The sequence below is a fragment of the Camelus dromedarius genome, chromosome 27 (genome assembly GCF_036321535.1).
Source record: "Camelus dromedarius isolate mCamDro1 chromosome 27, mCamDro1.pat, whole genome shotgun sequence".
Taxonomy (NCBI): Eukaryota; Metazoa; Chordata; class Mammalia; order Artiodactyla; family Camelidae; genus Camelus; species Camelus dromedarius.
Genome location: NC_087462.1, coordinates 11,083,918 through 11,111,529, shown reverse-complemented (window position 1 = coordinate 11,111,529; position 27,612 = coordinate 11,083,918). Strand labels below are relative to the sequence as shown.

Below are 27,612 nucleotides of genomic sequence, written 5' to 3'. Positions count from 1 at the left end.
CTTTTGTGTCTAGCTTCTTTTACTGGACATAATGTTTTCAAGGTTCATTATAGTATGTGTCAGGACTTCCTTCCTTTTTGCAGCTGAATAATATTTCATTGTGTGGATGGACTGTGTTTTGTTTATCTGTTCATCAAGAGCCATCATTAACAGCTGTGTGATACCTCCTGCCGTTTGTTATGAGTGGTTTTCAAGTGGGATTCTTTTGCTGATGTGCTGTTGCCCTAGAGTGTTTTCTTGTCTTTGTCCCTGCCTTCTTTCTGTCCCTCCTAAGGGAGGAGCACACAGCATGAGAACAGGGCCAGGGTCATTAGAAGGCCCTGCTTGTTTAATGCCAAGGCTGGTTATCAGCAGGATCTTCTCATTTTATATAAAATAACTTTTACTACTTTTTTTTAACTTTTTTTTTAGCTTTAAATATAATTTTTATGTGTGGTAGAAAATCTGGGAAATAGGGAAGAAAATGAGGAAAAACTAAACTCAGTTGTAACCCTGCAACCCACAGACAAGTGCTGGTTACATTTTTAATGGGTTTTTGTAATTTCAATCAGATATATCTTGACATAAGTAGGGCCATGTTGTAGATACTGTTTTATATCTTGCCTTTTTGTTTTTCATTTAATGTTGTGCTTGGTTGCTTTATTTATAAAATTTTAACTTCTCAGGGCCCCTCCATCTGCCCTGTGGATGTCCCATAATTTATTTAACCAATGCCCCTTGTTGACTACTTAGGTTTTTTTCCACTTTTACTTCATTAGAACAGATTTCTAGAAGGATGAAACTTAGTTTTAAAGGAAAAGGTTCAGACCCATGGGCTTGCTGAGCTTTTACCAATTACTGGGTGTGTCTATATGATGGATGTGGCCTTGAAAGCAGCACGTACGAGGAATTTCTGAGGTTGGAGCAGGATGGTACATGACAGCTGAAAATGGAAGAAGTAGGCTGTGTACTATAATCACAGCCTTATTTCTAATCTAAGGGTCAAATCAAAAAAAATATACCAAAGTGTTAATAGTGACTCTCGTGAGGAGATTTTGGGGGCTGTTTTTTCTCCTTGCTTTCTATATTTGTTTTCCCACATTCCCACTTGCTCATAATGAGCCTCTACTACTTTTATGATAATGAAAAATGAATTTGAATTAAACATAGGCACTTGGGTTTGCTCTTGTGCTTTGTTAAAAATAAATTTTTCTATTTTCGAAGTAAAACATACTCTGCAAAAAGAAAAGAGAGAAAAAGTAATAAAAAGATAAAATCTCCCTATAGTTCTCCCACAAAGAGATGGCTGTTGGTGTTTTCTTGTGCACATGTGATACCCACAGAAGCACTGGCTGACCCAGGCCCGAACTGCAGTCACACACAAGTACAGACACTGCCTTTGAGAGCTCTAAAATTTAGCTGGGAAGACAGACTTGGAAACAGTGATAGCCCAGAAAATTAGTTAACAATAGGAGGAGGGGAGGGTGTAGCTCAGTGGTAGAGTATGTGCCTAGCATGCACAAGGTCCTGGGTTCAATCCCCAGTATCTAAATAAATAAATAAATACCCACCCACCCACCCCAGAAAATAACTTTAAAAAAAAAAAAGTTACGACAGGTGCCATACAGAAGGTGAGCAGGTGCTTCTGAGCCTCTTGTTGGGGAGGCCCTTTGGACCTGGGGGTCAACATGCAGGCAGAGATGACATCAGTATAGGTAGTATTGCTTTGACTAGAACAAGATTGTTCCATCTTGCAACTCTGAAGGCTGTTTTGTGCACTCAGTTTCCCGAAATCTTTAGGGGCCTGTTTTGGGTCCCATTAGGTGAGAACACAGCACAGGGGAGGGTGGCAAGATGGGCAAGGTGTGCTCCCTCCCCTCTTCTCAAAGTTTACCCTCTCTTCCTCTGTCTTGGGTCTAGAATTCAAAATGCACACAACTCTAATGTTTCCAACAAGTTTGCCAATGACGGCAGCTTCTTGCAGCAGTTTCTGAAGTTACAGAAGGCACAGACCAGTACAGGTGAGTGCAGTCACCCCTGTCCCATGTCACCTCCTCCTAGAGCTCAATCTGCCGGCTCTCTCTCACCAGGGTCCCTCAGCACCTCAGAAGTGGCAGGTCCTGCCTCACACTTGTTCCTCTCATCCCTCGTTCATTGAGTGCCCTCATTCTGCTTGTCCCCACGTTAAATGCCCAGCAGGAGAGTGCAGACCCTGCCTTCTCGGTTCTTACCCCAAAGGAGTGGAGACAAATAAGCCAGGGTTTGATTCGGGGTAGTAGGGGCCATGACTAAACATGCCCCAGGGTTATGAGATTGTGGTTTAACTTAAAGCCGCAGTCAGATGCAAGGAACAGGATCCTGTTCTGGGGGTGGTAAGCTGGCCGACAGGAGCCTCATGGGACATGCCAGCTGTGATAATCACCACCTGTGGGGAGCCCACCTATATCTTTGGTTATGCAATTACCAGTCTCATTTTTATCGTAAGAAAGTTGTTGGTGAAATAACTGACCTTCAACCTTTGTCAGGTTTCCCAGGTAACAGCTAAGAAAATTAACCCAAGGTCAAATTTGCCCACAGAGAGGGAAGAAGGGCTGTATGAGCTCTTCACTGCAGGGTCTCAGGCTGCTTGAAAAACCCCGGAAGCGGGGAGGTGGGTAATAGCAGTGTGGTAGAGTACATGCCTAGCATGCACGAGGTCCTGGGTTCAATCCCCAGTATCTCCATTTAAAAAAAAAAATCAGTAAATAAATAAATAAACCTAATTATCTCTTCAAAAAATTAATTAATTAATAATAAAATAAATAGATTTTGCTTTAAAAAGAAAAGCAAAGCCCCGAATAGTCTGGCTTCAGCCCACTACTGACAACCAGAGGGAATGGTTGTAAGCTGGATGTGGGCTTTGGGTCTTATCTGGAAGAGCTGCTGCATCCATAGGCTGTGGATGCAGGTGTCAAAGGCACCTACTGCCAGAGCTGCCACATACAGAGCCCTAGGCTGGCTTCCCCGGGTTGGGTGACCACGACCGGTTGTTCTTTTCTGAGCTTCTCTCATGCTTATCTGTAAAATAGGGGTGGCATCCTCTGAGTGCTTCTGAGCACTCCCTGGCTGCCAGGTGCTGTGCTGCATGCTCAGAACCCAGCCCCGGGGGCTTAGGGCATTCAGGTTAGGCAGGAAGATGGGGAAACCTGTGCCACAGACTTTGAGTATGGGTATCCTTCCTTATATCCCCAGATGCCCCCCCCAGTGCACCTAGTGCCCCACCTCGTGTGCTCCCCCGCACTGGGAAGAGGCCACCCCTCATCAGCAGCCCTCTGGGCCAGGTGAAGAACTACGTGCATGCCAAGCAGCTGCCTGTGGCCAGCCGCCCAAGTGTCTTCCAGTCTCCTGATGAGGACGAGGAGGAGGACTATGAGCAGTGGCTGGAGATCAAAGGTAAGGTGCAAGGGCTGCCACCCTCTGTCCACAGTCGCTCCTCCAGCTCCGCAGGCAGGATCCCTGGTCAGCAGGGGCGTAGCGTGTTTGGAGCTGTGGTCGGAGGTGCTGCCAGGCCTCCAGGCTGAGCCACAGGTCAGGGTGGAGCCCTTCAGGGTGAAGGTAAAGGATGGGGTGGAGAGGGGAGTGTGGAGGGGCTGCAGAATGTGGCTTCATTCTGGGAGCTGTGGGACCATTGTCCACTCGTGGGGGCTGGTCTCCATCTGGTGGGGGGTGGGATCTCAGGGCAGTGTTCACTTGTGTCCTCATCCAGTGCTAGAGGAGGAGCTCCTCAATGTTAACCTGTCTCCAGCAGTTTGGGCCAGAGGTAACAAGCCTGCAGGTTGGAGCATGTGCTCTCCTGCCCAGGGAAGGATGGTCATTGGCTTTGGGTGAGCTAGTTCAGGCCCCATGGTGGAGGAGGGCAGAGGCAGGTGGCAGCGGAGGCACTCCTTGTGCATCCAGCCTTGTCCACATTCAGAACAAGACCTCAGTGCCACCTAAGCTATGTGGAGGATTGGGCCACCTCTGCTCCAGGATGGCTGGCACAGTCATATCTCCCTAACAGTGAGAACAGACTGAAGTGACCACATTGTTATGCCATGACAGCCTCTAGACCCCTTGCTCTGGATAAGGGTGCTGGCTTCAGGCCATATATCTGAGCAACTCTGTGGCCAACCTCAAACTTTGGAGCATTAGTTGAATGGAGCCAGTGAGGGTGGCATTTCCTCAGAGAGATGCTCAGGCAGTTCCAACAGTACCCTGCTGGGAACTGCCGCCTTACAAAGGGCAGTGGGTGTCTCTCGAGGCCCTTGAGGCCTTTTATGGATTGCGGTTGATGTGACCTCAAAAAAGCACATGTGCTTGTAGAGTGACCAGGTCAGGGTCATTGCCAGGCATGTGGGAGGAAGTGAGGCTAAGGGGTAAGTTGGGCACAGAATGTCTCTAGGACCACTTAGGCCACACATCGTACCATCACCTCACCTCACCCCTGAGCTTCCTGGCAGCACAAGCAACAGGGGGAATAAAATTGGCCACAGGCTTAGTGTCTAGCCCCGTTGTCAAGAGGAACAAATGTTCCTAAGGACTGACTGACATCAAGAAATTTCTCCTGGGAGTTCTCATACAAGGGGCATGAGCTGTATGGTGGCTGACAGATAGCCTCAGAAACAGGCCAGTAATAAATACAAAATCAAGTTCCGTGTGGCTCAAAACGGAGGCTAATACAAGTACAAAAATATATTTTTATAGCTTTGTTCACTGAAGATTTTGTAAAGTAGTGATTAAGCCTGTTGCAGTGAGCATCCCTGGTGCCCGGATGTTGGTCTGGAAACACACTTAACTCATGGAAACCAGGGCTTCTTGGAGAAATGGCTGGCTCTAGGTCTGGGCAGGAAGTGTCTGAGATGATCTTGAAGCACCCTGTCCCAGCAGATAGTGAGGAGGCCATTAGAGACTCCTGGGGTCATGGCCAAAGGCCTCAGGAGCCAGCTTGCAGAGGCCCCCTGGCCACAGAGGGGCTGACTGAGCTTTTGTGATGACATTGTTAAGCCTACTGATGGGCTTCTGACTTTGTAATGATATTTTTAAAAAAGAACTTGTCATTTTTGAAGGATAACAGTGGAGTAATTTATTATACTGAACACTGGTTTAAAAAAAAAAATTGACCATTCCAAAAAAGGAAGGGGAGGCTGGCTGTGTTTTTTGTCGTCTCTTCCCAGCCTGGGGATTGACTTGGCCTTTGGGAGGCTTACACACTTTTCTCCCCTCAGCGTGTCTCGCAGACTGTCTAGACCGACTCACCCCTCATCATGGTGCTTTGTGCATGGACCTGGGACGCCCGACAACCTCCCGCATTTCACCCTCTTCTCCCCCCACCCCTCTGTCCTTGTGGTCCGTAGAGAGAGTGTGCCTGTTGACTGTGGGGTGTGTGAGTTGAACCCCAGTACTGACAGCCTCCTTAAAGTTTCACCCCCAGAGGGAGCCGAGACTCGGAAAGTGATAGAGAAATTGGCCCGCTTTGTGGCAGAAGGAGGCCCCGAGTTAGAAAAAGTAGCTATGGAGAACTACAAGGATAATCCGGCGTTTTCGTAAGTATTTCTGGGAGGGGAAGGCCACTGCTACTTCATGTTCTTGTCACACGTTAGTACATGCAGACGTTCTTGTAAAGCCGTAGTGGTGACAGGCTGGCCGGGGCTGGGTGCTTACTTGCGCAAGCCAGACACTGTTCGAGTGCTTTCTTACTCACACCGGAGGTTGCAAGGGGCTCCAGTATGGCGTGGAGACTTACTTTTGGGCCCCATCAAGGTGTCTGTGCTCACCAGCTTGCTTTTGCACAACGTGTCTTCAGAAGCTTCATGGGTCTGCCCATCCCCGTCGCTCATCTTCCACTCTCTGTTTTGCCCAATTCCTTTCCAGGTTTTTGCACGATAAGAATAGCAGGGAATTCCTCTACTACAGAAAGAAGGTGGCTGAGATAAGAAAGGAAGCACAGAAGTTGCAGGCAGCCTCTCAGAAAGGTAGGCGGTTGAAGGGGGTGGGAGGTTCTAGGGAGGCGTGTGGACAAACCACACCCCATGTGGAATGGGGGTTCCTTTCCTGGAGCCTGCTGTGGCATAGGGTGGCATCAACAGCACAGGTCTGTGCCCTCCCAGGCAGCGGGGTCATGCTGGGGCTGGCCCTGTGCTCTCTGCTGGTACTCTGAGGGTAAGGAAATCTAAGGGTCAAGGTGAAGGTCAGAATCATGTCCAGGAGCTCAGCCCTGTGCATGTAAAGGGGGCATAGGGGAGGTACACTTGCCCCTTGTTGGTTCATGGTCACTTTCACAAGTGCTAATGAGCACCTGCTGCATGCTGAGCACTGAGGACACTTAGAGACAAGCAGTGCCTAACACTGAAGAGGGGCCAGGGGACAGAAACGGTCAGCTGGTGAGACCCTGGTGGGATGTGTCAGGGGAGGGGGAGATGCCAGCTGGTTTCCAGGTGTAATGAAGTGAAATCACAGCCAGGCGCTGGTGGGCAGCAGGGGTATTGATGTTTAAGCTAAATGTGGGACACAGACGTTGGTTCATTGTGTCTGTCACTTGCAGTCCCTTGCCCTGATGTCCTCAAGAGAGGAGGGCCAGGCCCACCCCTACCATGTGACCTGGGGCTGCAGCTCCCAGCAGCAAGACCGATCTTGGGGTTCCCATCCCCTCTCCAGCCTGGACCCAGACTTTCCCTTACATTCTGTTCCCATGTCCTAGTGTGTGCCCAAAGCCCACAGACCTGTGGGGTGGGAAGAGTCGGGGTGTGGTGGGGCGGAGGCTTAAGATATATTATTATGTTAACTATGGTATTTGGTTCCAGTACAGTAATCTGATTCCCATTTGCCTGTTTTTCTTTGTATTGTTCCTAAAATAAACCCCTCTTGTTGCCTGTGGGGTTCTTAGCAGAAATTAGGCTGTTGGGTGTGGTGAGTTGAGCTCAGTACTGACAGCCTGCTTAAAGTTTCACCCCCAGAGGACGAAGAGGTCAAGAACCTCGCAGAAAAGTTGGCCAGGTTCATAGCAGATGGGGGTCCTGAGGTGGAAACCATTGCCCTCCAGAACAACCGCGAGAACCAGGCATTCAGGTAAGGGTGGGGGACCTGCTGGGGAGGTGATCCCTCACCCTAGTCAGAGCTTCCCTGCTGAGAAAATGGGCTTGGTGTGGTGTTGAGATGTGCTAGGGTCCCATGGCAAGAAGTTGGCAGGGCCAGGACTCAGGTCCAAGAGGTTCTGACCACAGGGTTTTAGGCCTGCCACCCCGTAGCATTCCCTGAGTGCACATTGCTGCCCTGAATCGGCTCTTGAGGCGGCTGTGTGGGGACCTTTGGGGCCTTGTGTTTTCTGGGTGCCTCACAGAGAACGTCTCTAGCACTTGCCTTGCTCCCTTTATACCAGAAACAGCAGCTCCAGGCTGGGGGCAGGCCAAGCTTTCAAACAGAAACTCACGGAATTGTTCACTGTGTACATTTTTGGGGTCTCATCTTTATGATAATGGGGAATGTGGTACCTCAGACTCTGGGGAGGGGCAACCCCCAGCCTGTGTGTACTTTCCACAGAGGGGGTAGGACAAGCCACCTGGCATCCCTGCTGTTCCCAGCCATGAAGTCACACCCCAGCCCCTCAGACTGGGTCTGTGCTCACCCGCTCTTCCATTTATTGGGTGGGTTCAGTACCTGCTCTTTGCTGGGGAAGGCTGATGGGGGCGGTGGGGAGGTGGGGGTGAGGCAATTGCTGCTGCAGGGCAGGGACTCGAAGAGGTTTGTGAAGTGGACACTGAACTCGCTGTGAGGGCGATGCACCCGTAAGGACACTTTTGGCCACAAGTAACACAAGTCCCCAGTAAGTCAGTGAGGAGATGTGATCGTGCTTGTAACAAAAAGTGCCAGAGCAGCAGCCATCTGGGCTGGTTGATTCAGCAGCTCTAGACACCATCAGGGACTCAGGAAGAAGGAAGCAGGAGTGGATGCTGGGCAGGCAGCCAGTCGCATCTACTACATGCAAGCTAGCGTGAGCTAGACGTGGGACAAAGTGAAGGGCGTTTGGAGGGACTGCCTTGCAGAAGTGAGGCAACAGAGATGGGGGCGTTGTGCCACCATGGTGGGGATTCAGGGTGAGTGTTGGCATGGTGAAGACGGGCCATGAAGCCAGGCAGGGCTGAGTCCCAGAGGGCTCAGGTGTTCACTGAGAACCTTTGGAGGGTCTGCATAGGGAGTGATGGGGTCAGCTGTGCTTCCAGGGTCATCTGGCCACAGCTGCGAAGGGTGGTCAGACACACCAGGTTGAGGCAGATGAGGGCATCATCAGGTGGTGGCTGAAGGGTTCAGGTGTACCTGTGTATGGTGCATGGCCAGCTAGGAGCTTTTGTGGGGGCTGTGGGGTTTGGGTCTAGAGTTCAGGAGACCTGGGATCTCCACAACATAGTGATACCAGCCACCACCACTCTGCTCTACCCAAACCAGTGTTTACTTAACATTCTACTTTAATTCACATCTTATTTTTTTTTCATTTACATAAGTTTATTTAAATGGGGAATGTAGTGTACTGTCACTCATCATGAGAAGAGCTGATTAAAAATCTATTATAGGCAGAGTGGGTGAGGTAATGGAATTCTGTACAAGGCCCAGAGCCCAGGTGGCTCTTCCTGGTCAGAGGGGCCCCAGGGCTGAGCAGCTCCAGCTGAGCCTTTCCCCTGGGGTCAAAGCGAAGAGATGTTACCACAAGTGGCTCTAGGCCCTCCATGGTACCTTTTGTGGGACATGGCTGGCAGGCATCCAGCTTGTTGAGTGTGGCCTTGATGGATGCTGGGTGGTGACAGCCAGGAGTAAGGACAGACCCTGAGGGTGCCTGGCAGAGAAGCAGCTGAGGTTGACCAGCTTGCTTTGGGCGAGCTCATTTCCATGTCAGAGCTGAACCACAGTCAGCACTCTGCATTGGGGAAGAGTGAAAGAGGTAAGATCAGGTGTCCGGGCCTGTGCAAGCCATGTAGGTTCATACCAATTAGACTGTTACATCTCCACAAGGGGTCAGGTGCAAGGCAGCTCCTCTGGCACCCCGAGATCTAATAGCCACCTCAAGTTCCTGCCACTGCTGGTCCTTTCCTGCCCTCTTGATTCCCCAGCAGCTCTTTGTTTTGGAAAACAATGGTTAACAGCTATACGTGTCCGTAAAGTAGCTGGAAATACCTATTCCTTTGACCAGCCATCCCACTTCAGAGATGCCATCCCCAGAAATAATGTTATATGTAGTACTGTCATAGTTATGAAAAATTAGTTAACACATTCAATATCCAGCCCCAGTGGGCTAAACTTCTATAACTGCATCTCCCCAGTGGAATTGTGGCCATCAGAAGGCAAGTTGGAGAAGGTGATAGCAGCCAGCACACCTCAAGTCACATGTGGCTCTAACATCACCCGGGTGAACCACGTTGTTCTGTACAACAACCTGGCATGCTGGCCTCTTACAGGTGAGGAATCCGAGGCAAGGAGGCCAGTCAGTGGAGGTGCTTTCACCACCATGCTATGTTGCATTCTAACGGGAAAGGAAAGCCTTACGTTGTCAAGTTAAGAAATTTTTTAAAAATCAGGATGTGGAAAATAGAATCATGGCTCTGTTCATATAAATCCACACTGGAAAAAAGTCTGGAAGGAAAGACACCAAAGTGTTAACTTTGGTTAACCCTGAGGGTGGGATCACTCCTACTAGAGGGGGTCTTTGCACCTGTGCCCAGGGCCCACAGTGAGCTGTTCCTCCCCTCACAGACAGGCATAGCTCTCAGGGCAGGTTGGAGGAGATTCAGTGTGAATAGGCAGCTGAGGCCAGGAAGAAGCCTGTGAGCTGAGAGGAGACCCACACCGTCAGGAGCTGCCCACCTGCCCCAGTGGGCGAATCCCCCAGTCTTCTTTGCTTGGAGGAACCGGATAGCTTTGAATCCATGCTCTGGTTGCCATGAGTCTTTTTTAAATCCAGCCATCTGCTCCCTTCCCTCTTTGAATGATTTCTTGCTTTTGTCTCTTAACTTTTTTTAAGATGTTATTTTTCAGAGCAGTTTTAGCTTCACAGCAAAATTGAGTGGAAGGTGCAGAGACTTCACATGTGCCCCCTGCCCCAACACATGCACAGCCTCCCCCATTATCAACATTTCCCGCTAGAGTAGTATAATTGTTACAGTTGATGAACCTGTATTGACACATCATAATCACCCAAAGTCTATAGTTTATGTTAGGGTTCACTTTTCCTGCTGTATATTCTATGGATTTGGACAAATGTGTAATGACATATATCCATCGCTGTGGTGTCATACAGAGTATTCTCAGTGCCCTAAAATTCCCCGTGTTCTGCCTATTCATCTCTTTTCCTTTAACCCCAGGCAACCGCTGATTTTTTTTTCTGACTCCGTAGTTTTGCCTTTTCCAGAATGTCATATAATTGGAGTCATAGTATGTTGCCTTTTTGGATTGGCTTCTTTCACTTAGTAATATGCATTTAAGGTTGCTCCAAAGTTGGTTTTTTTTGTTTTTTTTTGTTTTGTTTTCTGTGGTTTTTTGGGGTTTTTTTTTGTTTTGCTTGATAGCTCATTTCTTTTTAGATTGAATGACTTTCCATTGTCTAGATGTACCATAGTTTATTTACCCATTCATCTCCTGCATGGCATCTTGGTTGCTTCCAAGATTTGGCAATTATGAATAAAGCTGCTGTAAACATCTGTGTGCAGGGTTTTTGTGTGGACATAAATTTTCAACTCTTTTTATACCAAGAAGTGATTGCTGGATTGTATGATACATTTAGTTTTGTAAGAAACTGGTTAACTGTCTTCCAGAGTGACTAGTACCAAGCAGAGGGAACATTTCCTAACCAGTAAGCCCTGAAGTGTGATAGTGTCAGTTCTCCAACTTTGTTCTTTTTCCATATTGTGTTGACTGTTGTAGGGCTTTTGTCTCTCTGTATAAACTTTAGAATCAGATTGTCAATATTCGCAAAATAACTTGCTGGGATTTTGACTGGAATTGCACTGAATCTAGAAATCAAGTTGGAAATAACTGACATCTTGACAGTGGTGAGTCTTCCTATCCATGAACATGTAATCTCTTCATTTATTTAGTTCTTTGAATTCGTTCATCAGAGTTTTTTAGTTTTCCTCATATAGATCTTATACATATTTTGTTAGACTTATATCTGAGTAGTTCATTTTGGGAAATGCTAGTGTAAATGTTTTTAATTTCAAATTCTACGTGTTCATTGCTGGTGTGTAGGAATGTGATTGACTTCGGTATATTAATCTTGTATCCTACAACCTTTCTATAATAGCTTGTTAATTCCAGGATGGGTTTTCTGGTCTTTGATCTGGTTTTTTTCCTATGTAGATGATCATGTCATATTTCTTCCTTCTCAATCAGTACATCTTCTATTTCCTTTTCTCATCTTACTGCATTAGCTAGAACTTCCAGTATGATGATGAAAAGCATTGGAGGGGTGGGATATTCTTGCCTTGTTTCTGTTTTCAGTGGGAAAGCTTCAAGTTTCTTATCTAAGTATGATCTAAGACATAGGTTTTTTTTATAGATATTCTTTATCAAGTGGAGGAAGTTCCCTTATGTTCCTAGTTTACTGAGAGTTTTCTTGTGAATGGATATTAGATTTTGTTAAATGCTTTTTCTGCAGCGATTGATATGATCATGTGATTTTTCTTCTTTAGCCTATTAATGTGATGGATTACACTACTTTTTTTTCCCCTTCTTTTGGTGGGGGGAGGTCATTAGGATATTTATTTATTTTCTTAAATGGAGATATTGGGAATTGAACCCAGGACCTTGTGCATGCTAAGCATGCACTCTACCACCAGTCTGCACCCTCCCCCACCAGATTACATTACTTGATTTTCAAATGTTGAAGCAGCATTGTGTGCTTGAAATTAAGCCCATTTGGTTGTGGTGTAGAATTCTTTTTATACATTGGTGGATTAAGTTTGCTAATGTTTCGTTGAGGGTTTTTATATCTCTGTTCACGAGGGATGTTGGTCTGTAGTTTTCTTTTCTTGTGATGTTTCTGTCTGGTTTTAGTATTAGGGTAATTGAGTGAGTTAGGAAATGTTCTCTCTGCTTCTGTCCTCTGAAAGAGATTGTACAGAATTGGTGTGATCTCTTCCTTAAATGTTGGGTAGAATTCACCAGTGAACTTTGGGAAGATTATTAATTATTGATTCAATTTCTTTAATAGAAATAGGCCTGTTTAGATTGTCTGTTTCTTCTTGTGTGAGTTCTGGCAGATTGTATCTTTCAAAGAACTGGTTCATTTCATCTAGGTTACCAGATTTGTGGCATAGAGGCCACAGTCTCCCCATCCCTCCATCCCACTCTAGGTATTGATGTTATTAACAGACCTAGGAGTTCTTCCATCCCTTTCCCAGCTGTCATGTAGAAATAGTCTGTGGGTTTTTTCTGCTAACTTTCTCTTATATAGAAGGAATTTACAGCATCCTCGAGCCTGCGTGTTGCTCTTGTAGTACAGCATTGTGCCATGACTGTCCCTCCAGGTTCATGAGTACAGGTGTAGCCTCTTCTTGTCAAGGGCTGTGTAATCTATGCTGTGTATAGATTTTGCTATATGGAACTGGGCTGTGACTCTTCTCTCTGGTGTGGACCCCAGAGTTGGGACTGTTGGCTCAGTATGTGCATAGTCTGAGAGATGCCGGGCAGGTGCAGAGGAAGCTGCAGCCTCTGCCAGCTCTGAACCCAGCACCACTTGCTCTGCACTTGGGAACCCACAGCTTCCAGCGAGGCTGGCAGTGAGTTCCCTGTTCGTTCCAGTGTTCAGTGTCTTTGTTTTGGCTCTGTCCACTCCTGATGCCTCTTAAGGATGCTTCAGAAAGGAGCACAAGTGTGCCCAGCTGTTAGGTTTGGGACAAATCCTGCCCTTCCTGGCACCAGGTGTCTCTCGCAATTCAGGATTTCTTGGTTTGTGGGCACTGGTGCACTCGTCTAGGGCAGCAGGGGAAAAATCCCTGCAGAGCCTTGGGAAGGTCTGAGAGAGTCCACACCTTTTCCTTCAAAGCACAGGATCAATGATAGTTTAACGGGCATACAGTAAAGATGGAATGGGGGTTTGGAGTGGCTCACAGCTCACAGGAACAGCATCATGACAGACTGTGGGCATGTCACACTGTTCGATAAGTTAGGGCCACCAGAGCCAGTACCCACTGAGGCTAGGCAGGGAAGGAGGTCATGATAGAGACCTCCATCTTGACATGATCCTGAAGTGACCCTGGCCAACCTGAGTGTGCCTATGCAAGGCCCACACTTCTCCTGCCCTACATCAGGGGTAGGGGACTGAGGCTCAATGATGGTGTTCCTCCCACTCTCCTTTGCAGCTTTCTGTATGAACCCAACAGCCAAGGGTACAAGTACTACCGCCAGAAGCTTGAGGAGTTCCGGAAAGCCAAGGCTGGTCCCACAGGCACCCCCACAGCACCTGACCTTGGCCTGAAGCGCAGATCTCCTCCTGAGACTCCATTGGGGTCCATGCCCACTGCCACTACATGCCCCACCTCATCTGCCCCCTTGCCCGCCGTCAGCCCGTCTCCAGCTGCCCCAGGGAAGCTCGCCACCACAGCCACTATGAAGAGGAAACGAAAGAGCCGGTGGGGGCCTGAAGAAGACAAGGTGGAGCTTCCACCCGCCGAGCTGGTGCAGAGGGATGTGGATGCCTCTCCCTCGCCTCTGTCAGGTGGGCCGACCCCCTCCCCCAGCCTATTGAAAGGGTCTAGCATCTTTCACTTCACGTAATGTTTTCAAGATTCATCTGTGTTGTAGCACACGTCAGAATTTCATTCATTTCTATGACCAAATAATATTCCAGTATATGGATAGACAACACTTTGTTTATCCTTTCATCAGTTGTTAAAGCTTGAGTTTTTACCTTTTGGCGATTGTCAGTATTGCTGCTATGAACGTTGGCCTACAAGTACTATTTGGATCCCTAATTTTGATTCTTTTTTGTGTGTACCTAGGAGTGGCATTCCTGGGTCATGTGGTAAGTCTGAGGAATCACCAAACTGTTTTTTACAGCAGCTGCACCATTTTACGTTCTGACCAGCAATGCACAAGGGTTCCAATTTTTCCACACTCTCACCTTATTATTGAAGCTATCCTAGTAAGTGTAAAGTGAAATCACATTGTAGTTTTGATTTGCATTTCTCTAGTGACTAATGGTGTTGAGCATCCTTTCATGTGTTTTTTGGTCATTTGTATACTTTATTTGGAGAAATGTCTATTTTGCCCATTTTTCAATTGAGCTGTTTATGTTTTTGTTGTTGAATTGTAGTGGTTCTTTATATGTTCTGGATGTTAAACCCTATTCAGATAAATGATTTGCAAATATTTTCCCTAATTTTATCTGCTGTGTTTTCACCCTCTTAATGTCCTTTAATAGACAAAAGTTTCCAGTTTTAATGAAGTTCAGTTTATTTTTTCTTTTGTTGCCTGTGGTTCTGGTGTCATATTTAAGAAACCCCAGCCAAATACAGAGTCTTGAAGATTTCCCCCTATATTTTCTTCTAAGAGTTTTAATAGTTTTAGGTCTTTCATCCATTTGGGGTTAATTTTTATATATAATACAAGGTTAGAGTTTAACTTCATCCTTTTCCTTGTGGAGATCCAATTTTCCCAGCACCATTTGTTGAGAAGCTGTTGTTCTTTCCCCATTGAATGGCCTTGACGCCCTTGTCAAAAATCCCATAGATGTAAAGGTTTATTTCTGGGCTCTCTATTCTATTACACTGGATTGTATGTCTCTTCTTATGCCAATAGCACACTGTTTTGATTACTGTAGCTTTCTGGTAAAATTTGAATTTGGGAGTGTCAGCCTTCCAAACTTGTTCTTCTTTTTCAGGCTTTGGCTCTTTCAGGTCCCTTGAATTTTCATATAAATTTTCAGATGGGCTTTTCCATTTCTGCAAAAAACATTGTTGGGATTTTGATAGTGATTGCATTAAATCTGTAGGTTGCTTGGGTGGTATTGACATGTTAACAATATTTGAGTTTTCCACTCTGAGAACATGGGCTGTTTTTCCATTTACTTAGGTTTTCTTTAATTTATTTCAACATGTTTTTGTATTTTCATCGTACAAGTCTTGTATTGCTATTTAAATTTATTCCTAAGTGCTTTATTTTTGATGCTATTGCAAATGGAATTGTTTTTATTTCCTCTTTGGATTATTTGGTTTGGGTGTATGGAAATACAACTGATTTTTTTGTGTGTTAATTATGTGTCTTATACCTTTGTTGAATTTATTTATTAGTGTAACAGTCTTTAGGGTTTTCTACCTATAAGATCATGTCATCTGCAATAAGGATAGTTTTACTCCTTCCTTTCCAGTTTGGATGTCTCTCCTTTCTTTTTCTTTCCTAATTGCTCTGTAGTGCTATGTTGAATAGAAGTGGCAAAAGCAGGCATCTCTCCATGCCTTGTTCCTGATCTTAAGGGGGAAGCTTTTGGTCTTTCACAATTAAGTATGACGTTTGCTGTGTTTTTAATACATGGCCTTTGTCTTATTGAAGAAGTTCCCTTCTGTGCCTAGTATATTGAGTGTTTTTATCATCAGACTGTTAGATTTTGTCAATGACTTTTTGTGCATCAACTGAAATGATCATGTGGTTTTTTTTTCACTTTATTAATGTGGAGTATTACATTGATTTTTGTATGATGAACCACCCTTGCATTCCTGGAATAAATAATTATTTTAATATACTGATGGACTTGGTTTGGTAGTGTTTTTGTACAGATTCCTGCATCTATACTCATAAGGATTATGGGTCTGTAATTTTCTTATGTTGTCTTTGTCTGCCTTTGGTATCAGGGTAATGCTGACCTCATAAAATGAGTTAGGAAATGTTCCCTACTTTAATTTTTTTGGAAGAATTTGAGAATAATTGGTATTAATGCTTATTCTTTTAAATCTTGGGTAGAATTTACCAGTGATCCTATTTAGTTCTGGGCTTTTCTTTGTTGGGGGGAGGTTTTGATTATTGATTCAGTTTCCTTACTTGTTATAAATCTATTCAGATTTTTCTGTACTTCTTGAGTTAGTTTTGGTAGTTGTTCCATTCTAGGAATTTGTCCACTTTGTCTAGGTTATCCAGTTTGTTGGTGTACAGTTGCTTATTGTATTCTCTCATAAGCCTTTTATTTTTGTTAAGTCATTAGTAACACACTAGTCCCCTTTTATCTATGCTTTTGCTTTCTGTGGTTTCAGTTACCCACTGTCAACCATGGTCCAAAAATATTAAATGCAAAATTCCAGGAGTAAATAATATAATAATATAATTAAAATGTAAATCGTTTTTGAGAGCCATTCTGAGTAGCATGATGAAATCTTGTGCCATCTGCTCCACCCCACCTGGGACATGAATCATCCCTTTGCCCAGGGTATCCCACCCGTTAGTCATTCCTAGTCACTCAGATATCAGATTGACTTTCATGGTATTGCAGTGCTTATCTTCACAAAACCCTTATTTTACTTAATAATGGCCTCAAAGCACATGAATAGTGATGCTGGCAACTTGAACATGCCAAAGAGAAGCCATAAATTGCTTCCTTTAAGTAAAAAGGTGAAAATTCTTGAGTTAATTAGCTGAGGTGGCCAAGACCTAATAAGCTGGGGTTACCAAGATCTACAGTAAGAACAAATCATCCATCCATGAAATTGTGAAGAAGGAAAAGGAAATTCATGCTAGTTTTGCTGTTATACCTCAAACTGCAAAAGTTATGGCCACATTGTGTGCTGAGGGTTTAGTTAAGATGGAAAAGGCATTACATTTGTACAGTAAGATATTGTTAGGGAGAAACTACATTCACATAATTTTTACTGTAACTATTACATTTTATTATTAGCTATTGTTGATTTCTTACTGTGCCTAATTTTTTTTAACTTTTTTTATTGAGTTTACTGTACCTGATTTATAAATTAAATTTTATCATAGGTATGTATGTATATAGTACACACAGGGTTCAGTATTATCTGTGGTTTCAGGCACCCATTAGGGGATCTTGGAATGTATCCCCTGCAGATAAAGTGGAACTACTGTATGCCCCATTTTTACTTTTTGTTTTAGTAGTTGAGTCTTTTCTTTTTTGCTTAGGCAGTCTATCTAAAGATTTGTCCATTTTGTTGATCTTTTTAAAAAGCTTTTGGTTTCATTGATTTTTCTCTCTTTTATTTCTATTTCCTGTTTCATTTATCTCTGTCTAATCTTTATTCCTTCCTTTTGCTGGTTCTGGAATTAGTTTGCTCTACTTTTGCTGGTTTCTTAAGATGTACAGTTAGGTTATCTGTCTTCCTTTTTTGTTGTTTTGTTTTGGGGGTGTAATTAGCTTTATTCATTTGTTTTTAATAGAAGTACTGGGGATTGAACCCAGGAGTTCACTCATTCTAAACACGCATTCTGCCACTGAGCTATACCCTCCTCCCACCTACCCCCGCCCCCAGGTCTATCTTTTTTTTTTTTTAACATTTTTTTTTATTGAGTCAGATCTATCTTCTTTTTAATGTGAGCATCTACAGCTATAAATTTCCGACTTGACATTGCTTTTGCTGCATCTGATAAGTTTTGATGTGTGTTATGCTTTTGTGTTTATTCATCTCTAAGCATTTTCTGATCTCTTGTGATTTCTTCTTTGACCCATTGATTAAGAGTGTGTTATTTAATTTCCAGATTTTTGAGTTTTCCAGTTTTCCTTCTGTTACTGATTTCTGGTTTCATTCCATTGTGATCAGAAAAGAAATCATACTTGGTATGATTTCAGTCTTAAAATTTATTAAACCTTGTTTTATAGCCAAACCTATGATCTGTTCTGGAGAATGTTCCATGTGCACTTGAGGGGACTATATTCTGCTGTTGGATTGCTTGTTCAATAGGTGTCTGTTAGGTCTGGTTGGTTCATAGTGTTGTTCAGTCCTCTATATCCTTATTGATCTTCTGTTCATATGTTCTGTCCATTATTTAAAATGGGGTATTGAAATTTCCAACAGTTACTATATTATTTCTTCCTTCAGTTTTGTCAATTTTTATCATGTATCTTGGGCCTGTGTTGTTAGGTGTGTGTGTGTATGTATGTATATATGTATTTATAAATTTTTAAAAATTGAAGTATAGTCAGTTTACAGTGTTCTGTCAATTTCTGGTTACAGCATAATAGTTCAGTCATATATATCCATACATATATTCGTTTTTATATTCTTTTTCATTATACATTACTACAAGCTATTGAATGTAGTTCCCTGTGCTATACAGTATAAATTTGTTATTTATCTATTTTTATATATACCAGTCAGTATCTGCAGATCTCGAACTCCCAGTTTATCTCTTCCTACCCACTCCTCCCCTGGTAACCATAAGTTTGTTTTCTGTGTCTGTGAGTCTGTGTCTGTTTTGTAAATAACTTCATTTGTCTTTTTTTTTAGATTCCACATGTAAGTGATATATGGTATTTTCTTTCTCTTTCTGGCTTACTTCACTTAGAATGATAATCTCCAGGTCTATCCATGTTGCTGCAAATGGCTGAGTAGTATCCCATTGTACAAATATACCACAACTTCTTTATCCACTCATCTGTCGATAGACATTTAGGTTGTTTCCATGTCTTGGCTATTGTAAATAGTGCTGCTATGAGCATTGGGGTGCATGTATCTTTTCAAATTAAAGTTCCCTCTGGATATTTGCCCAGGAGCGGGATTGCTGGATCATATGGTAAGTCTGTTTTTAGTTTTTTGAGGACTCTCCATGCTGTTTTCCATAATGGCTACACCAAACTACATTCCCACCAACAGTGTAGGAAGGTTCCCTTTTCTCCACCCCCACCCCCCCCATTTATTGTTTGTGGACTTTTGAATGATGGCCATTCTGACTGGTGTGAGGAGATACCTCACTGTAGTTTTGATTTGCATTTCTCTGATAATTAGTGATATTGAGCATTTTTTTAAGTGCCTATTGGCCATTTGTATGTCTTCACTGGAGAATTGCTTATTTAGGTCTTCTGCCCATTTTTGGATTGGGTGGTTTGCTTTTTTTAATTATTAAGTTGTATGAGCTGTTTATATATTCTGGAAATTAAGTCCTTGTCAGTCTCATCTTTTGCAAATATTTTTTCCCATTCCATAGGTTGTATTTTTGTTTTGCTCTGGCTTCCTTTGCTGTGCAAAAACTTATAAGGTTGATTAGGTCCCATTTGTTTATTTTTGCTTTTATTTGTATTCCTGGGTAGATTGCCCTGGGAGAACATTGCTGAAATTTATGTCAGAGAATGTTTTGCCTATGTTTTCTTCTAACAGGTTTATAGTGTCTTGTCTTACGTTTAAATCTTCAAGCCATTTTGAGTTTATTTTTGTGTATGGTGTGAGGGATTGTTCTAACTTTATTGATGTGCAGCTGTCCAGTTCTCCCAACACCATTTGCTGAAAAGACTCTTTACTCCATTGTATATTTATATTCTTGCCTCCTTTGTTAAAGATTAATTGACCAGAAGTCTGTGGATTTATTCCTAGGCTCTCTATTCTGTTCCATTGATCCATATGTCTGTTTTTGTACCAATACCATGCTATTTTGATTACTATAGTTCTGTAGTATTGTCTGAAGTCTGGGAGGGTTATTCCTCCAGCTTCATTCTTTCCCTTCAGTGTTGTTTTGGTAATTCTGGATCTTTTGTGATTCCATATAAATCTTAGGATTCTAGTTCTGTGAAAAATGTCCTGGGTAATTAGATAGAGATTGCATTAAATCTGTAGATTGCTTTGGGTAGTGTGGCCGTTTTAACAATATTAATTCTTCCAATCCAAAAACGCGGAATATCTTTCCATTTCTTTAAATCATCTTTCATTTCCTTAGTGTTTTGTAGTTCTCCTGTGTATGTATATTTAATTGTTATGTCTTCTTTCTGTATCGAATCTTTTGTAAATACATAACATCTTCCTTTGTCTCTTAATAACCTTTTTTGATTTAAAGTCTATTTTGTCTGATACTAGTATGGCCAGCCCAGCTCTCTCTTGGTTACTATTTGCATGAAATAACCTTTTTTCATCCTTTCAGTCTATTTGTGTCTTTGTGTCTAAAGTCTCTTATAGACAACAAATAGATAATCCTGTTTTCTCTTAAGCTTTAAAGTACTTAGATTCATTCTTATCACAGAAAACTCACGAAATGAACAGTGACAAGCACAATAATTGCTACAGTCATTTTTGCAGTTATCTCCAACTTCTTACTCCTTGACAACAATTTCAGGTCCAGCCATTGTGTGGCTTCATTTCTCATTTTCTGTCACAAACCCACAAGGGTGGGTGTCTGTTGTCATCACATTTTGCCGATGATATTGGTGACTAATAATTGGCCGTTTCATGCCATCTGTCTGACTACCCCACCATGCAGCCTGCACCATGGGCAGAACCCTCTCAACCTCCCTCACCTGTAACTTGCCTGGAACTGGCCACAGAGGCACATAGAGGAGTCATGTGCACCCTGGTGCCAGTGCCTACATCGGCTGTACAAGGGTAGGCTGAGAGAGAAGGCAGCTCACCCAGGTCACAGGGCTGGCCTGTTGGCCCTGCGTGCCCAGCTCTGAGAGAGGTCTCTTGCTCAGTGCCTCCCTGGCCCAAAGAGAAAAGCTACTGATGGGAGAGTTGAGTACTCACTGGGGCTCTAGGTAGCACCTCTCCCCAGGGTTGAGGACACCTAGGGTCAGATTGTCACTCAAGTGCCGAAGCTGGTACCTGCTGCAAAGGAGGGTGCTCTGGTGTGAGTGCTGCTCTGATGCATACACTCCCCAGCTCTGAGATCATGTCCCCGAGGTCCAGTCCCAGCTCCCCGCCAGTGAAGATGTGTTCTTCATCATGTGGGGGACAGGTACAGACTCTGTAGTCTCAGGTTCAGGTACCACTAGCCCACATCACCCCAGGGGGCATGGGCAGCCCCCGCCTGCCTGCTCGCTGGGGGAGTGGCCCGTGGAGGAAAGGCACTGTGGACATGCTCCAGGCACACAGCAAGCTGCTCAGACCTTGGCTCCCTTGTTCTGTCCATGGGGCTGCCCAACATCCTTCAGAGCCCCCACAGCCCAAGGAGGGGTTGGGGCACAATCATAGGGTTCCAGGAGCACCTGTGAGTGGTTCTCGCAGTTGAAGCCCAAGCCCTGGTGAGCTGGGAGGATCTGGCTCTTTCCATCCTCCCAGAGGGACCTCTGCACCCTGTTCTGCCTGGCTTCTTCCTCAGGAAGCCACCACCTGAGCGATGGTTGTTTCCACCACCCAGATGGGGCTATTGCAGCATCTTCATGTGAATTAGTTGTCTCCAACCAAGCTCAGAAGCTGATGCCAAATTAAATGTCAGTTGCTTTAAAGATGGTTGGCTGCTTCCCTGGAAGGAGCTAACAGAGCCACACAGCTGAGTCTTGCCAAACCTGTGTCTACACCAGCTGTGCTCACCACAGGGCTTAACTTCCAAGAGTCAGTGCACATGCACACACACGCACACGCACACACAAACCTCTTCTCTCATATCTTGGACTTTCCAAATTCCCTACCGTGTCACCCATCAGCCGTGTGACCTTTACTGAGGCTCCAGACCTCTCAGGTTCTGGTGTCAGCATCCCCAGCATGGAGTCTTAGAGCCTACCCGGAGAGGTTGTGTGGGGATGAAACTAAGTACACAAATAGAACGGAGCAAGGCCCCCCTAGGTCATCAAGTGACATGCATACCACCTGTTCCAACTTAAAGGCCTTGCCACATGCACCAGGTGCCTCAGGTGTCATCAGCACGTGGACTCTGCCTCGCATGCAGGTGCGAGGCTAGGCCAATGTCTGTTGTTGACCAGCCTATGTCTTGTTTCTAGTTCAGGACCTCAAGGGCCTCGGCTACGAGAAGGGGAAGCCTGTGGGTCTGGTGGGTGTCACAGAGCTGTCAGACGCTCAGAAGAAGCAGCTGAAGGAGCAGCAGGAGGTAAGGCCTTGGAGGGCAGGGTAGGCAGCCTCCGCAGGGGCCGGTGGGATATTGTCTCCCTCCCTGCCCTGTGGTGCAGTGATCCCAGTGTATTCTTTCTGAACCTCCCTGGCCAGTTGGATCCTATGGTCAAGGGAGATGCTCCTGGGCAGGCAGGTACCCTGACAATGGCATGCCACCTGTGAGCGCCCTCCCCAGCCCACAGCTGAGCCCAGAGCCCAGGTCTTGTCGCGCTACCTGGTCAGCCTCTGCAGCCAGTGCTCCACAGCTAATCCCCACCATGCTTGTGGGCTGGTCCCAGCTGAACAGTCTCCATTTTGGTTTTCCTTCCAGTTCCCTACAGCATTCAGTACAGGATAGGCCTGTCTGGCACTGGGTACCCTGAACAATGGGACAGCTGCTCAGTTGGTGTTGGGTAGTGTTGGAATGAGGGATGGCTCAGCTGACAACTCTGTGGCCAGGACACAAGACAGAACAGCTGGGACAGCTTACCCGGGCCACCTCCTCCAGGCTGGCAGCCCTGTTACATCACCCTCAACCCTCCCAGGGGTCAGGAGCCACCTCGCCCTCATTTGGTCCACAGTGATGATGCCCATGATGTTCCAGGTTCCAGGCCAGGCCCTAGGCTATGGGCAAGGCAGAGAGGTGTTCTCCCTGCTCCAAACAGATTCAGGGAACCCAGGGCATGTCCTGACACAGGACTCAGTGTCTTTCTGAACACTTGCTCCAAGTCCTACTCATGAGTTTGCCTCAGGGAGTTGGGAAGAGGGGTGCCCAGCATGCACGGGAGGTGGGGGCTAGCCTCCTGCATGTGTGGTGCACGGCCCTGCTCACTGGCATGTGCCACCCACAGATGCAGCAGATGTACGACATGATCATGCAGCACAAGCGTGCGATGCAGGACATGCAGCTGCTGTGGGAGAAGGCACTGCAGCAGCACCAGCACGGCTACGACAGTGATGAGGAGGTGGACAGCGAGCTGGGCACCTGGGAGCACCAGCTGCGGCGCATGGAGATGGACAAGACTCGGGGTGGGCCAAGGCGCAAATCACAGGGATGGGGTGGGCTAGGGGGTGTGTGGCTGAGACCTTGCCTTCAGGGCTCTGCAGGCTCAGGAAGCCCCATTCACCTGCCCAGGAAGTGCCTGGAGGCACCACATTGGGGTCTTAAGTCACCTGCCCAGCCTTAAGGCCTTGGGCAGGAGACTTGGCCTCTTTGTGCCTCAGTTTCTTCAGTGGTGAAAGGATAGTTCACTGGCATTTGAACGTGGTACACAGAAGGGCTGTGTGGGAGATCAGGGGCTCAGGTCGAGGTCTCAGCCGGCTGCCTCGTTCCCCATGGCCCAAGACTCCCCTCAAAACTCATACTTGTGCTGTGGGGCTGCCACACGCTCCATCCTCCTCTCACCTTTACCTCATCTCTGGGCAGAATGGGCAGAGCAGCTGACGAAGATGGGCCGGGGTAAGCACTTCATCGGGGACTTCCTGCCACCAGACGAGCTGGAGAAGTTCATGGAGACCTTCAAGGCACTGAAGGTAGGCCGGGAGGGCTCTGGCACCAGCCCCGGCTGTAGGCCTGACTAGCAGGCGGCCTTCTCCTCCCGCAGCCTCCTCGCGCGGCAGGCGCCTGCAGTAGCCTCACGGCCCCCCATGCACACAGTAGGAGTTGGGCCCTCTTGCCACGGGAGGCATCTGTTTATGACAAATACCATCTGTGTAGGGAATTAGCAAATAGCAGCTCAGCTGCCGCTTTAGAAACATTTCCTGGGGCTTTAGGGAAATACTGCTTCCAGTGGAGCCAATTAAGTGCAGTTTACAGGCAAAGCGTTTCTCAGGCAGATGCCCCACGTACTGGGCTCTCCAGAAAGAAAACTTAACAGTCCTCCCATACTGCCTTCGTGCTTAAGAGGAGAGGTCTCACATGGAGTGTCCCATGTCATCTTTTGGGGTTTTTTGTAAAACTGTTTTGTACTACATAATCTTATCACCTCCTTGACCACAGCTGCTTTTTAGCACTCTGTGTTAAATTGCTCTTAGAACATGGGATTTTATTCTTTATTGATGAACCATTTATCTTTCCCATGGTGGACAAAACCTGTGTCACCTATCACCTTGCCCCCTTTGACTAGGCCACTAGGGAGCTCAGCACTACTTCTGGCCCTGGGGACCCTGAGAAGGAGCAGCTTGATCTCTTCGCAAGGAGTCTGACCTGCTGGTGGGGAGGCAGATCGGCAGGTGGTCCCAGCGGCCATTGAGGCTATGTAAGGGTAGGGTTTCAGGCCAGAGCTGGGACTGGGCATGGCTGCAGTCCTGTTGGATGATCATCAACCTCCTCCCCCACAGGAGGGCCGTGAACCTGACTATTCAGAGTACAAGGAGTTCAAGCTGACAATAGAGAACATTGGCTACCAGATGCTGATGAAGATGGGCTGGAAGGAGGGCGATGGGCTGGGCTCAGAGGGCCAGGGCATCAAGAACCCAGTCAACAAGTGAGTATGGCCTCCAGTGCCAGGGGGAGGGCAGGAAGAATGGACCCACATGGACACATGGGCTCAGGGCCTGGGTCCAGTCCTATTGCTGGGCTGGCAGTCAGGGGTATGGATTCTGCTGGCTGGGCTATCTTAGGCTCTCCATCTTCCCACAATGTCAGGAGTGTCCTGGATGGATGTTGCCAAGCCCAGTGTAGTACCCACATTAAACTGCATTGGGGTGCTCTGCTGAGCCCATCCAGTTCAGGCAAGGCCTCCCTGCCCCAAGCTCAGGTCCATCACCTTCTCTCCTGCTGGTGCCAGCCCGCTCTCCTGCTCACACTGCCTCTTGCCCCCATGCAGGGGCACCACCACGGTAGATGGTGCTGGCTTTGGCATTGACCGGCCAGCTGAACTCTCCAAGGAAGATGACGAGTATGAGGCCTTCCGCAAGAGGATGATGCTGGCTTACCGCTTCCGGCCCAACCCCCTGGTGCGTGTGTCCCTATCCCCCTATATTGCATTTGGCTATGCCGCCACAGTTCCTCACAGTCCACTGTAGATGGGTGGTGGTGCCAGTAACGAGTGTCTGTCCTTCCTCAGTCCAGCTAGGCTCACCAGCAAACCCGTACCCCCAGCTCGCCACCTGTGTTCGAGCTTTCCTGCCCTCCCTTTTAGAGGATTTGAGCTCAGCTGTTTCCAGTAGGTTCTAGATGGGAGGAACTGCTATCTTTCTTTAACATAGCAAAACCTCCCCTTTTTATCTACCTTGCTTCCCACAGAACAACCCAAGGCGGCCTTACTACTGAGTATTCTGGAGAAACGCACAAATGTACTTTCCAAAAGACCAACCGTCCCTGGACTGTGGAGTCTTCTGGCCTGCACTTCTGCCCGCCCTTGTCTCGAGTGTCGTGCTGTGTATTAAAATCCCAGTTCTTGCCTGCCGTGGCAGCCTGGTCTTGCCATCACCAGAAATCCTTCCTGTTTCTTAGCAGCAGGACCGTACTGGGCAGGTGGGGACAGGCTGCTTCTGTGAAGGCTACCCAGCGGCAAGGACCCTGGAGAACCACCTTGACCTTTGTCTGCTCCTGGGGGCCTGGGTTGGAGTTGAGGGGAAGACCTGTAGAGAGGGCCAAGATTTGGCTGCTTCTGGGCCAGGGGCTTCAGGGACCTCCCAGCCTAGCACTGCACTGCAGGAGGAGATTGGGGAAGGGTCTCCAGGCAGGGTCCGGTCCTCCCTTAGACCCGCAAGGCAGGTGGACCCAGGGCACACTTGTGCCCCTGACCTCTGATAGATGGCGCTGACAGGGCCCCCTACACACAGCAAACTCAGCTGGTGATGGCTGCTGCCATAGCTGCCCAAGGTCCTACAAGCGTGGTGGACACATGAGTCCCCAGGGCTTGTGGCTTTGGGGGACAGCTTTGTGACGGATACACCATACCAAGACATGACATACCTCCTAGGGGAGGGGAGACTAATGGATAGCCCAGGCCAAGGTGTGTGCCAAGGGCTCACCACGTATCCAGAGCTGGTGCCTCACATTAGTGCAGAAACCACCTGGGGATCTTGTTCAGCTGCAGCTGCTGCGTGAGCATCTTGGGCAGGGTCTCAGAAGTCTGCGAGCAACGCTTGGAGTATCGGTGTGGGGACCTGAGGGGCCCCTATAACTCACCCACCTGCCCCTTACATGCACCCTGCTCAACTCCTTTGAGCTCACAGGGTCTGAGGACTCTAGCTGGCATCAGGCTTCTGAGCCAGCCTGCAGTTCACACGGTCATTCAGCAAACGCGGAACACTGACTGTGAACCAGATGGATGGGATCTGCCCCAGGCAGCCATAGTCTGCCGGGGACGTGGCCATAAACCCCTAGCACAACCTGAGACTGATAGATGCTGTATGGAGAAATCAGGACCTGTGGTGGAGGTGGCCTGGGGAGTGTCTCAATGAGGGGGGCCCAGGGTCTGGGAGTCTCAGTGGCAAATCCCAGGTTGAGGTGACACACAACCTGTCTCCCCTCCATGGATACTGTATCCAGTTCAGGGCAAGGGGGTGACATGGAGCCTGCCCGGCAGGCTGGAGTCCTGAGTACAAGGGTGTAGCTCGGCAGCCAGAGGTTCTGTGATGGGGACCCTGGGCATTGGTCCCAAACACCCCACTGTCCAGGTCAGAGTCAATATTCAATTTAATTCTTAGTGACCAGGAGGCTTGCCAGACTCACTGTGGACTTTAGCCCTAGCCAGGAGGAGAGTTGGAAAAGGAGGCCTCCAAATGCCATGTGTGTGCAGGCATCTCCCAGATGTGGGGTACAAGTTCAGGCCCCTAGACAGAGCTGGGCCAGATACTCTTCCAGGGGGAGAAGTGGGGCTGGAGTGGCAGGGAGAGCTACCTGGAGGAGGACACACTGGGGCCTGCTTTAAGGGGTGAGGAAATACAAGATATCTCCATCTTGCAGACACGGGAGAGAAGTCTGTGGGGTACTGGCACCACTAGAATTGGGGAAGGTCAAGAAACAAGGTTGTAGACTCAGGTCAGCCCAGAGGAACCTGAACTTCACCCAACAGGCACCTGGCACTTGGGGAGGGAGGCTCTCAGTTCAGTGACCAGGTCATCTTGTCACCCAGGCTAAGAGATGGGACCCAACTGACCCATGGAGAAGGGGCCTTGGCTGGACTGGGGTTGGGGATGTGAGGGTTACAATTTTCCCCTAGTCATAGACTGGGTACCCAGGGGGCAATAATCAGGTGGGCATCACTCACCCTGTTTCCTGCAGCCACAAGTGCCACAAAGGCAAGAATCCTAGGCTAGTTGGGTTGACAAAAAGCTGCCTCCTAATTCTCTCTCCACCCTGAGACACCTGTGTCCATCCCTGGCCCCTTGCATTTGCCCCTGGATGGAACCCAGCCTTCTCCAGGCTGTTCAGAACCCTCCCAAGCCCACCCTACCTTGCTCCATGACCCTCCACCACCCCCTAGCCCTAAGTACCTCCTTTCTGCTGCTCAGCCCCAAGCCTGAGCTATTCTCCCTGCCAGGAACACCATTCCCAAACTCACCAAACTGGCTCCATCCCCACTTAATAATCTCAGCCGCACTTTGGGCCCCATCTCTTAGACCCTACCCATGTGAGCAGACTACTTGGAAGGAGCACAGCATGGAGTCCTTCAAGGGACCCCCAACCCAGGGCTGTGGCCCTCTG

The 27,612-nt window shown here is 47.1% G+C and overlaps 1 protein-coding gene across 1 annotated transcript in view; it reads left to right on the top strand.

Annotated features, from left to right (window-relative positions):
* Positions 1–25,393, top strand: part of SUGP1 (SURP and G-patch domain containing 1) — a 28,921-nt gene extending 3,528 nt beyond the window's left edge. Inside the window, exons 3-14 of the mRNA XM_010997337.3 lie at positions 1,900–2,000; positions 3,211–3,411; positions 5,417–5,540; positions 5,869–5,969; positions 6,939–7,062; positions 13,341–13,696; positions 21,845–21,951; positions 22,805–22,982; positions 23,380–23,486; positions 24,294–24,439; positions 24,782–24,911; positions 25,201–25,393. Of these exons, the coding sequence (XP_010995639.1) occupies positions 1,900–2,000; positions 3,211–3,411; positions 5,417–5,540; positions 5,869–5,969; positions 6,939–7,062; positions 13,341–13,696; positions 21,845–21,951; positions 22,805–22,982; positions 23,380–23,486; positions 24,294–24,439; positions 24,782–24,911; positions 25,201–25,227 (1,702 nt within the window). The 3' untranslated portion in view covers positions 25,228–25,393. The remainder of the gene's footprint in view (positions 1–1,899; positions 2,001–3,210; positions 3,412–5,416; positions 5,541–5,868; positions 5,970–6,938; positions 7,063–13,340; positions 13,697–21,844; positions 21,952–22,804; positions 22,983–23,379; positions 23,487–24,293; positions 24,440–24,781; positions 24,912–25,200) is intronic.
* Positions 25,394–27,612: the final 2,219 nt, after the last annotated feature.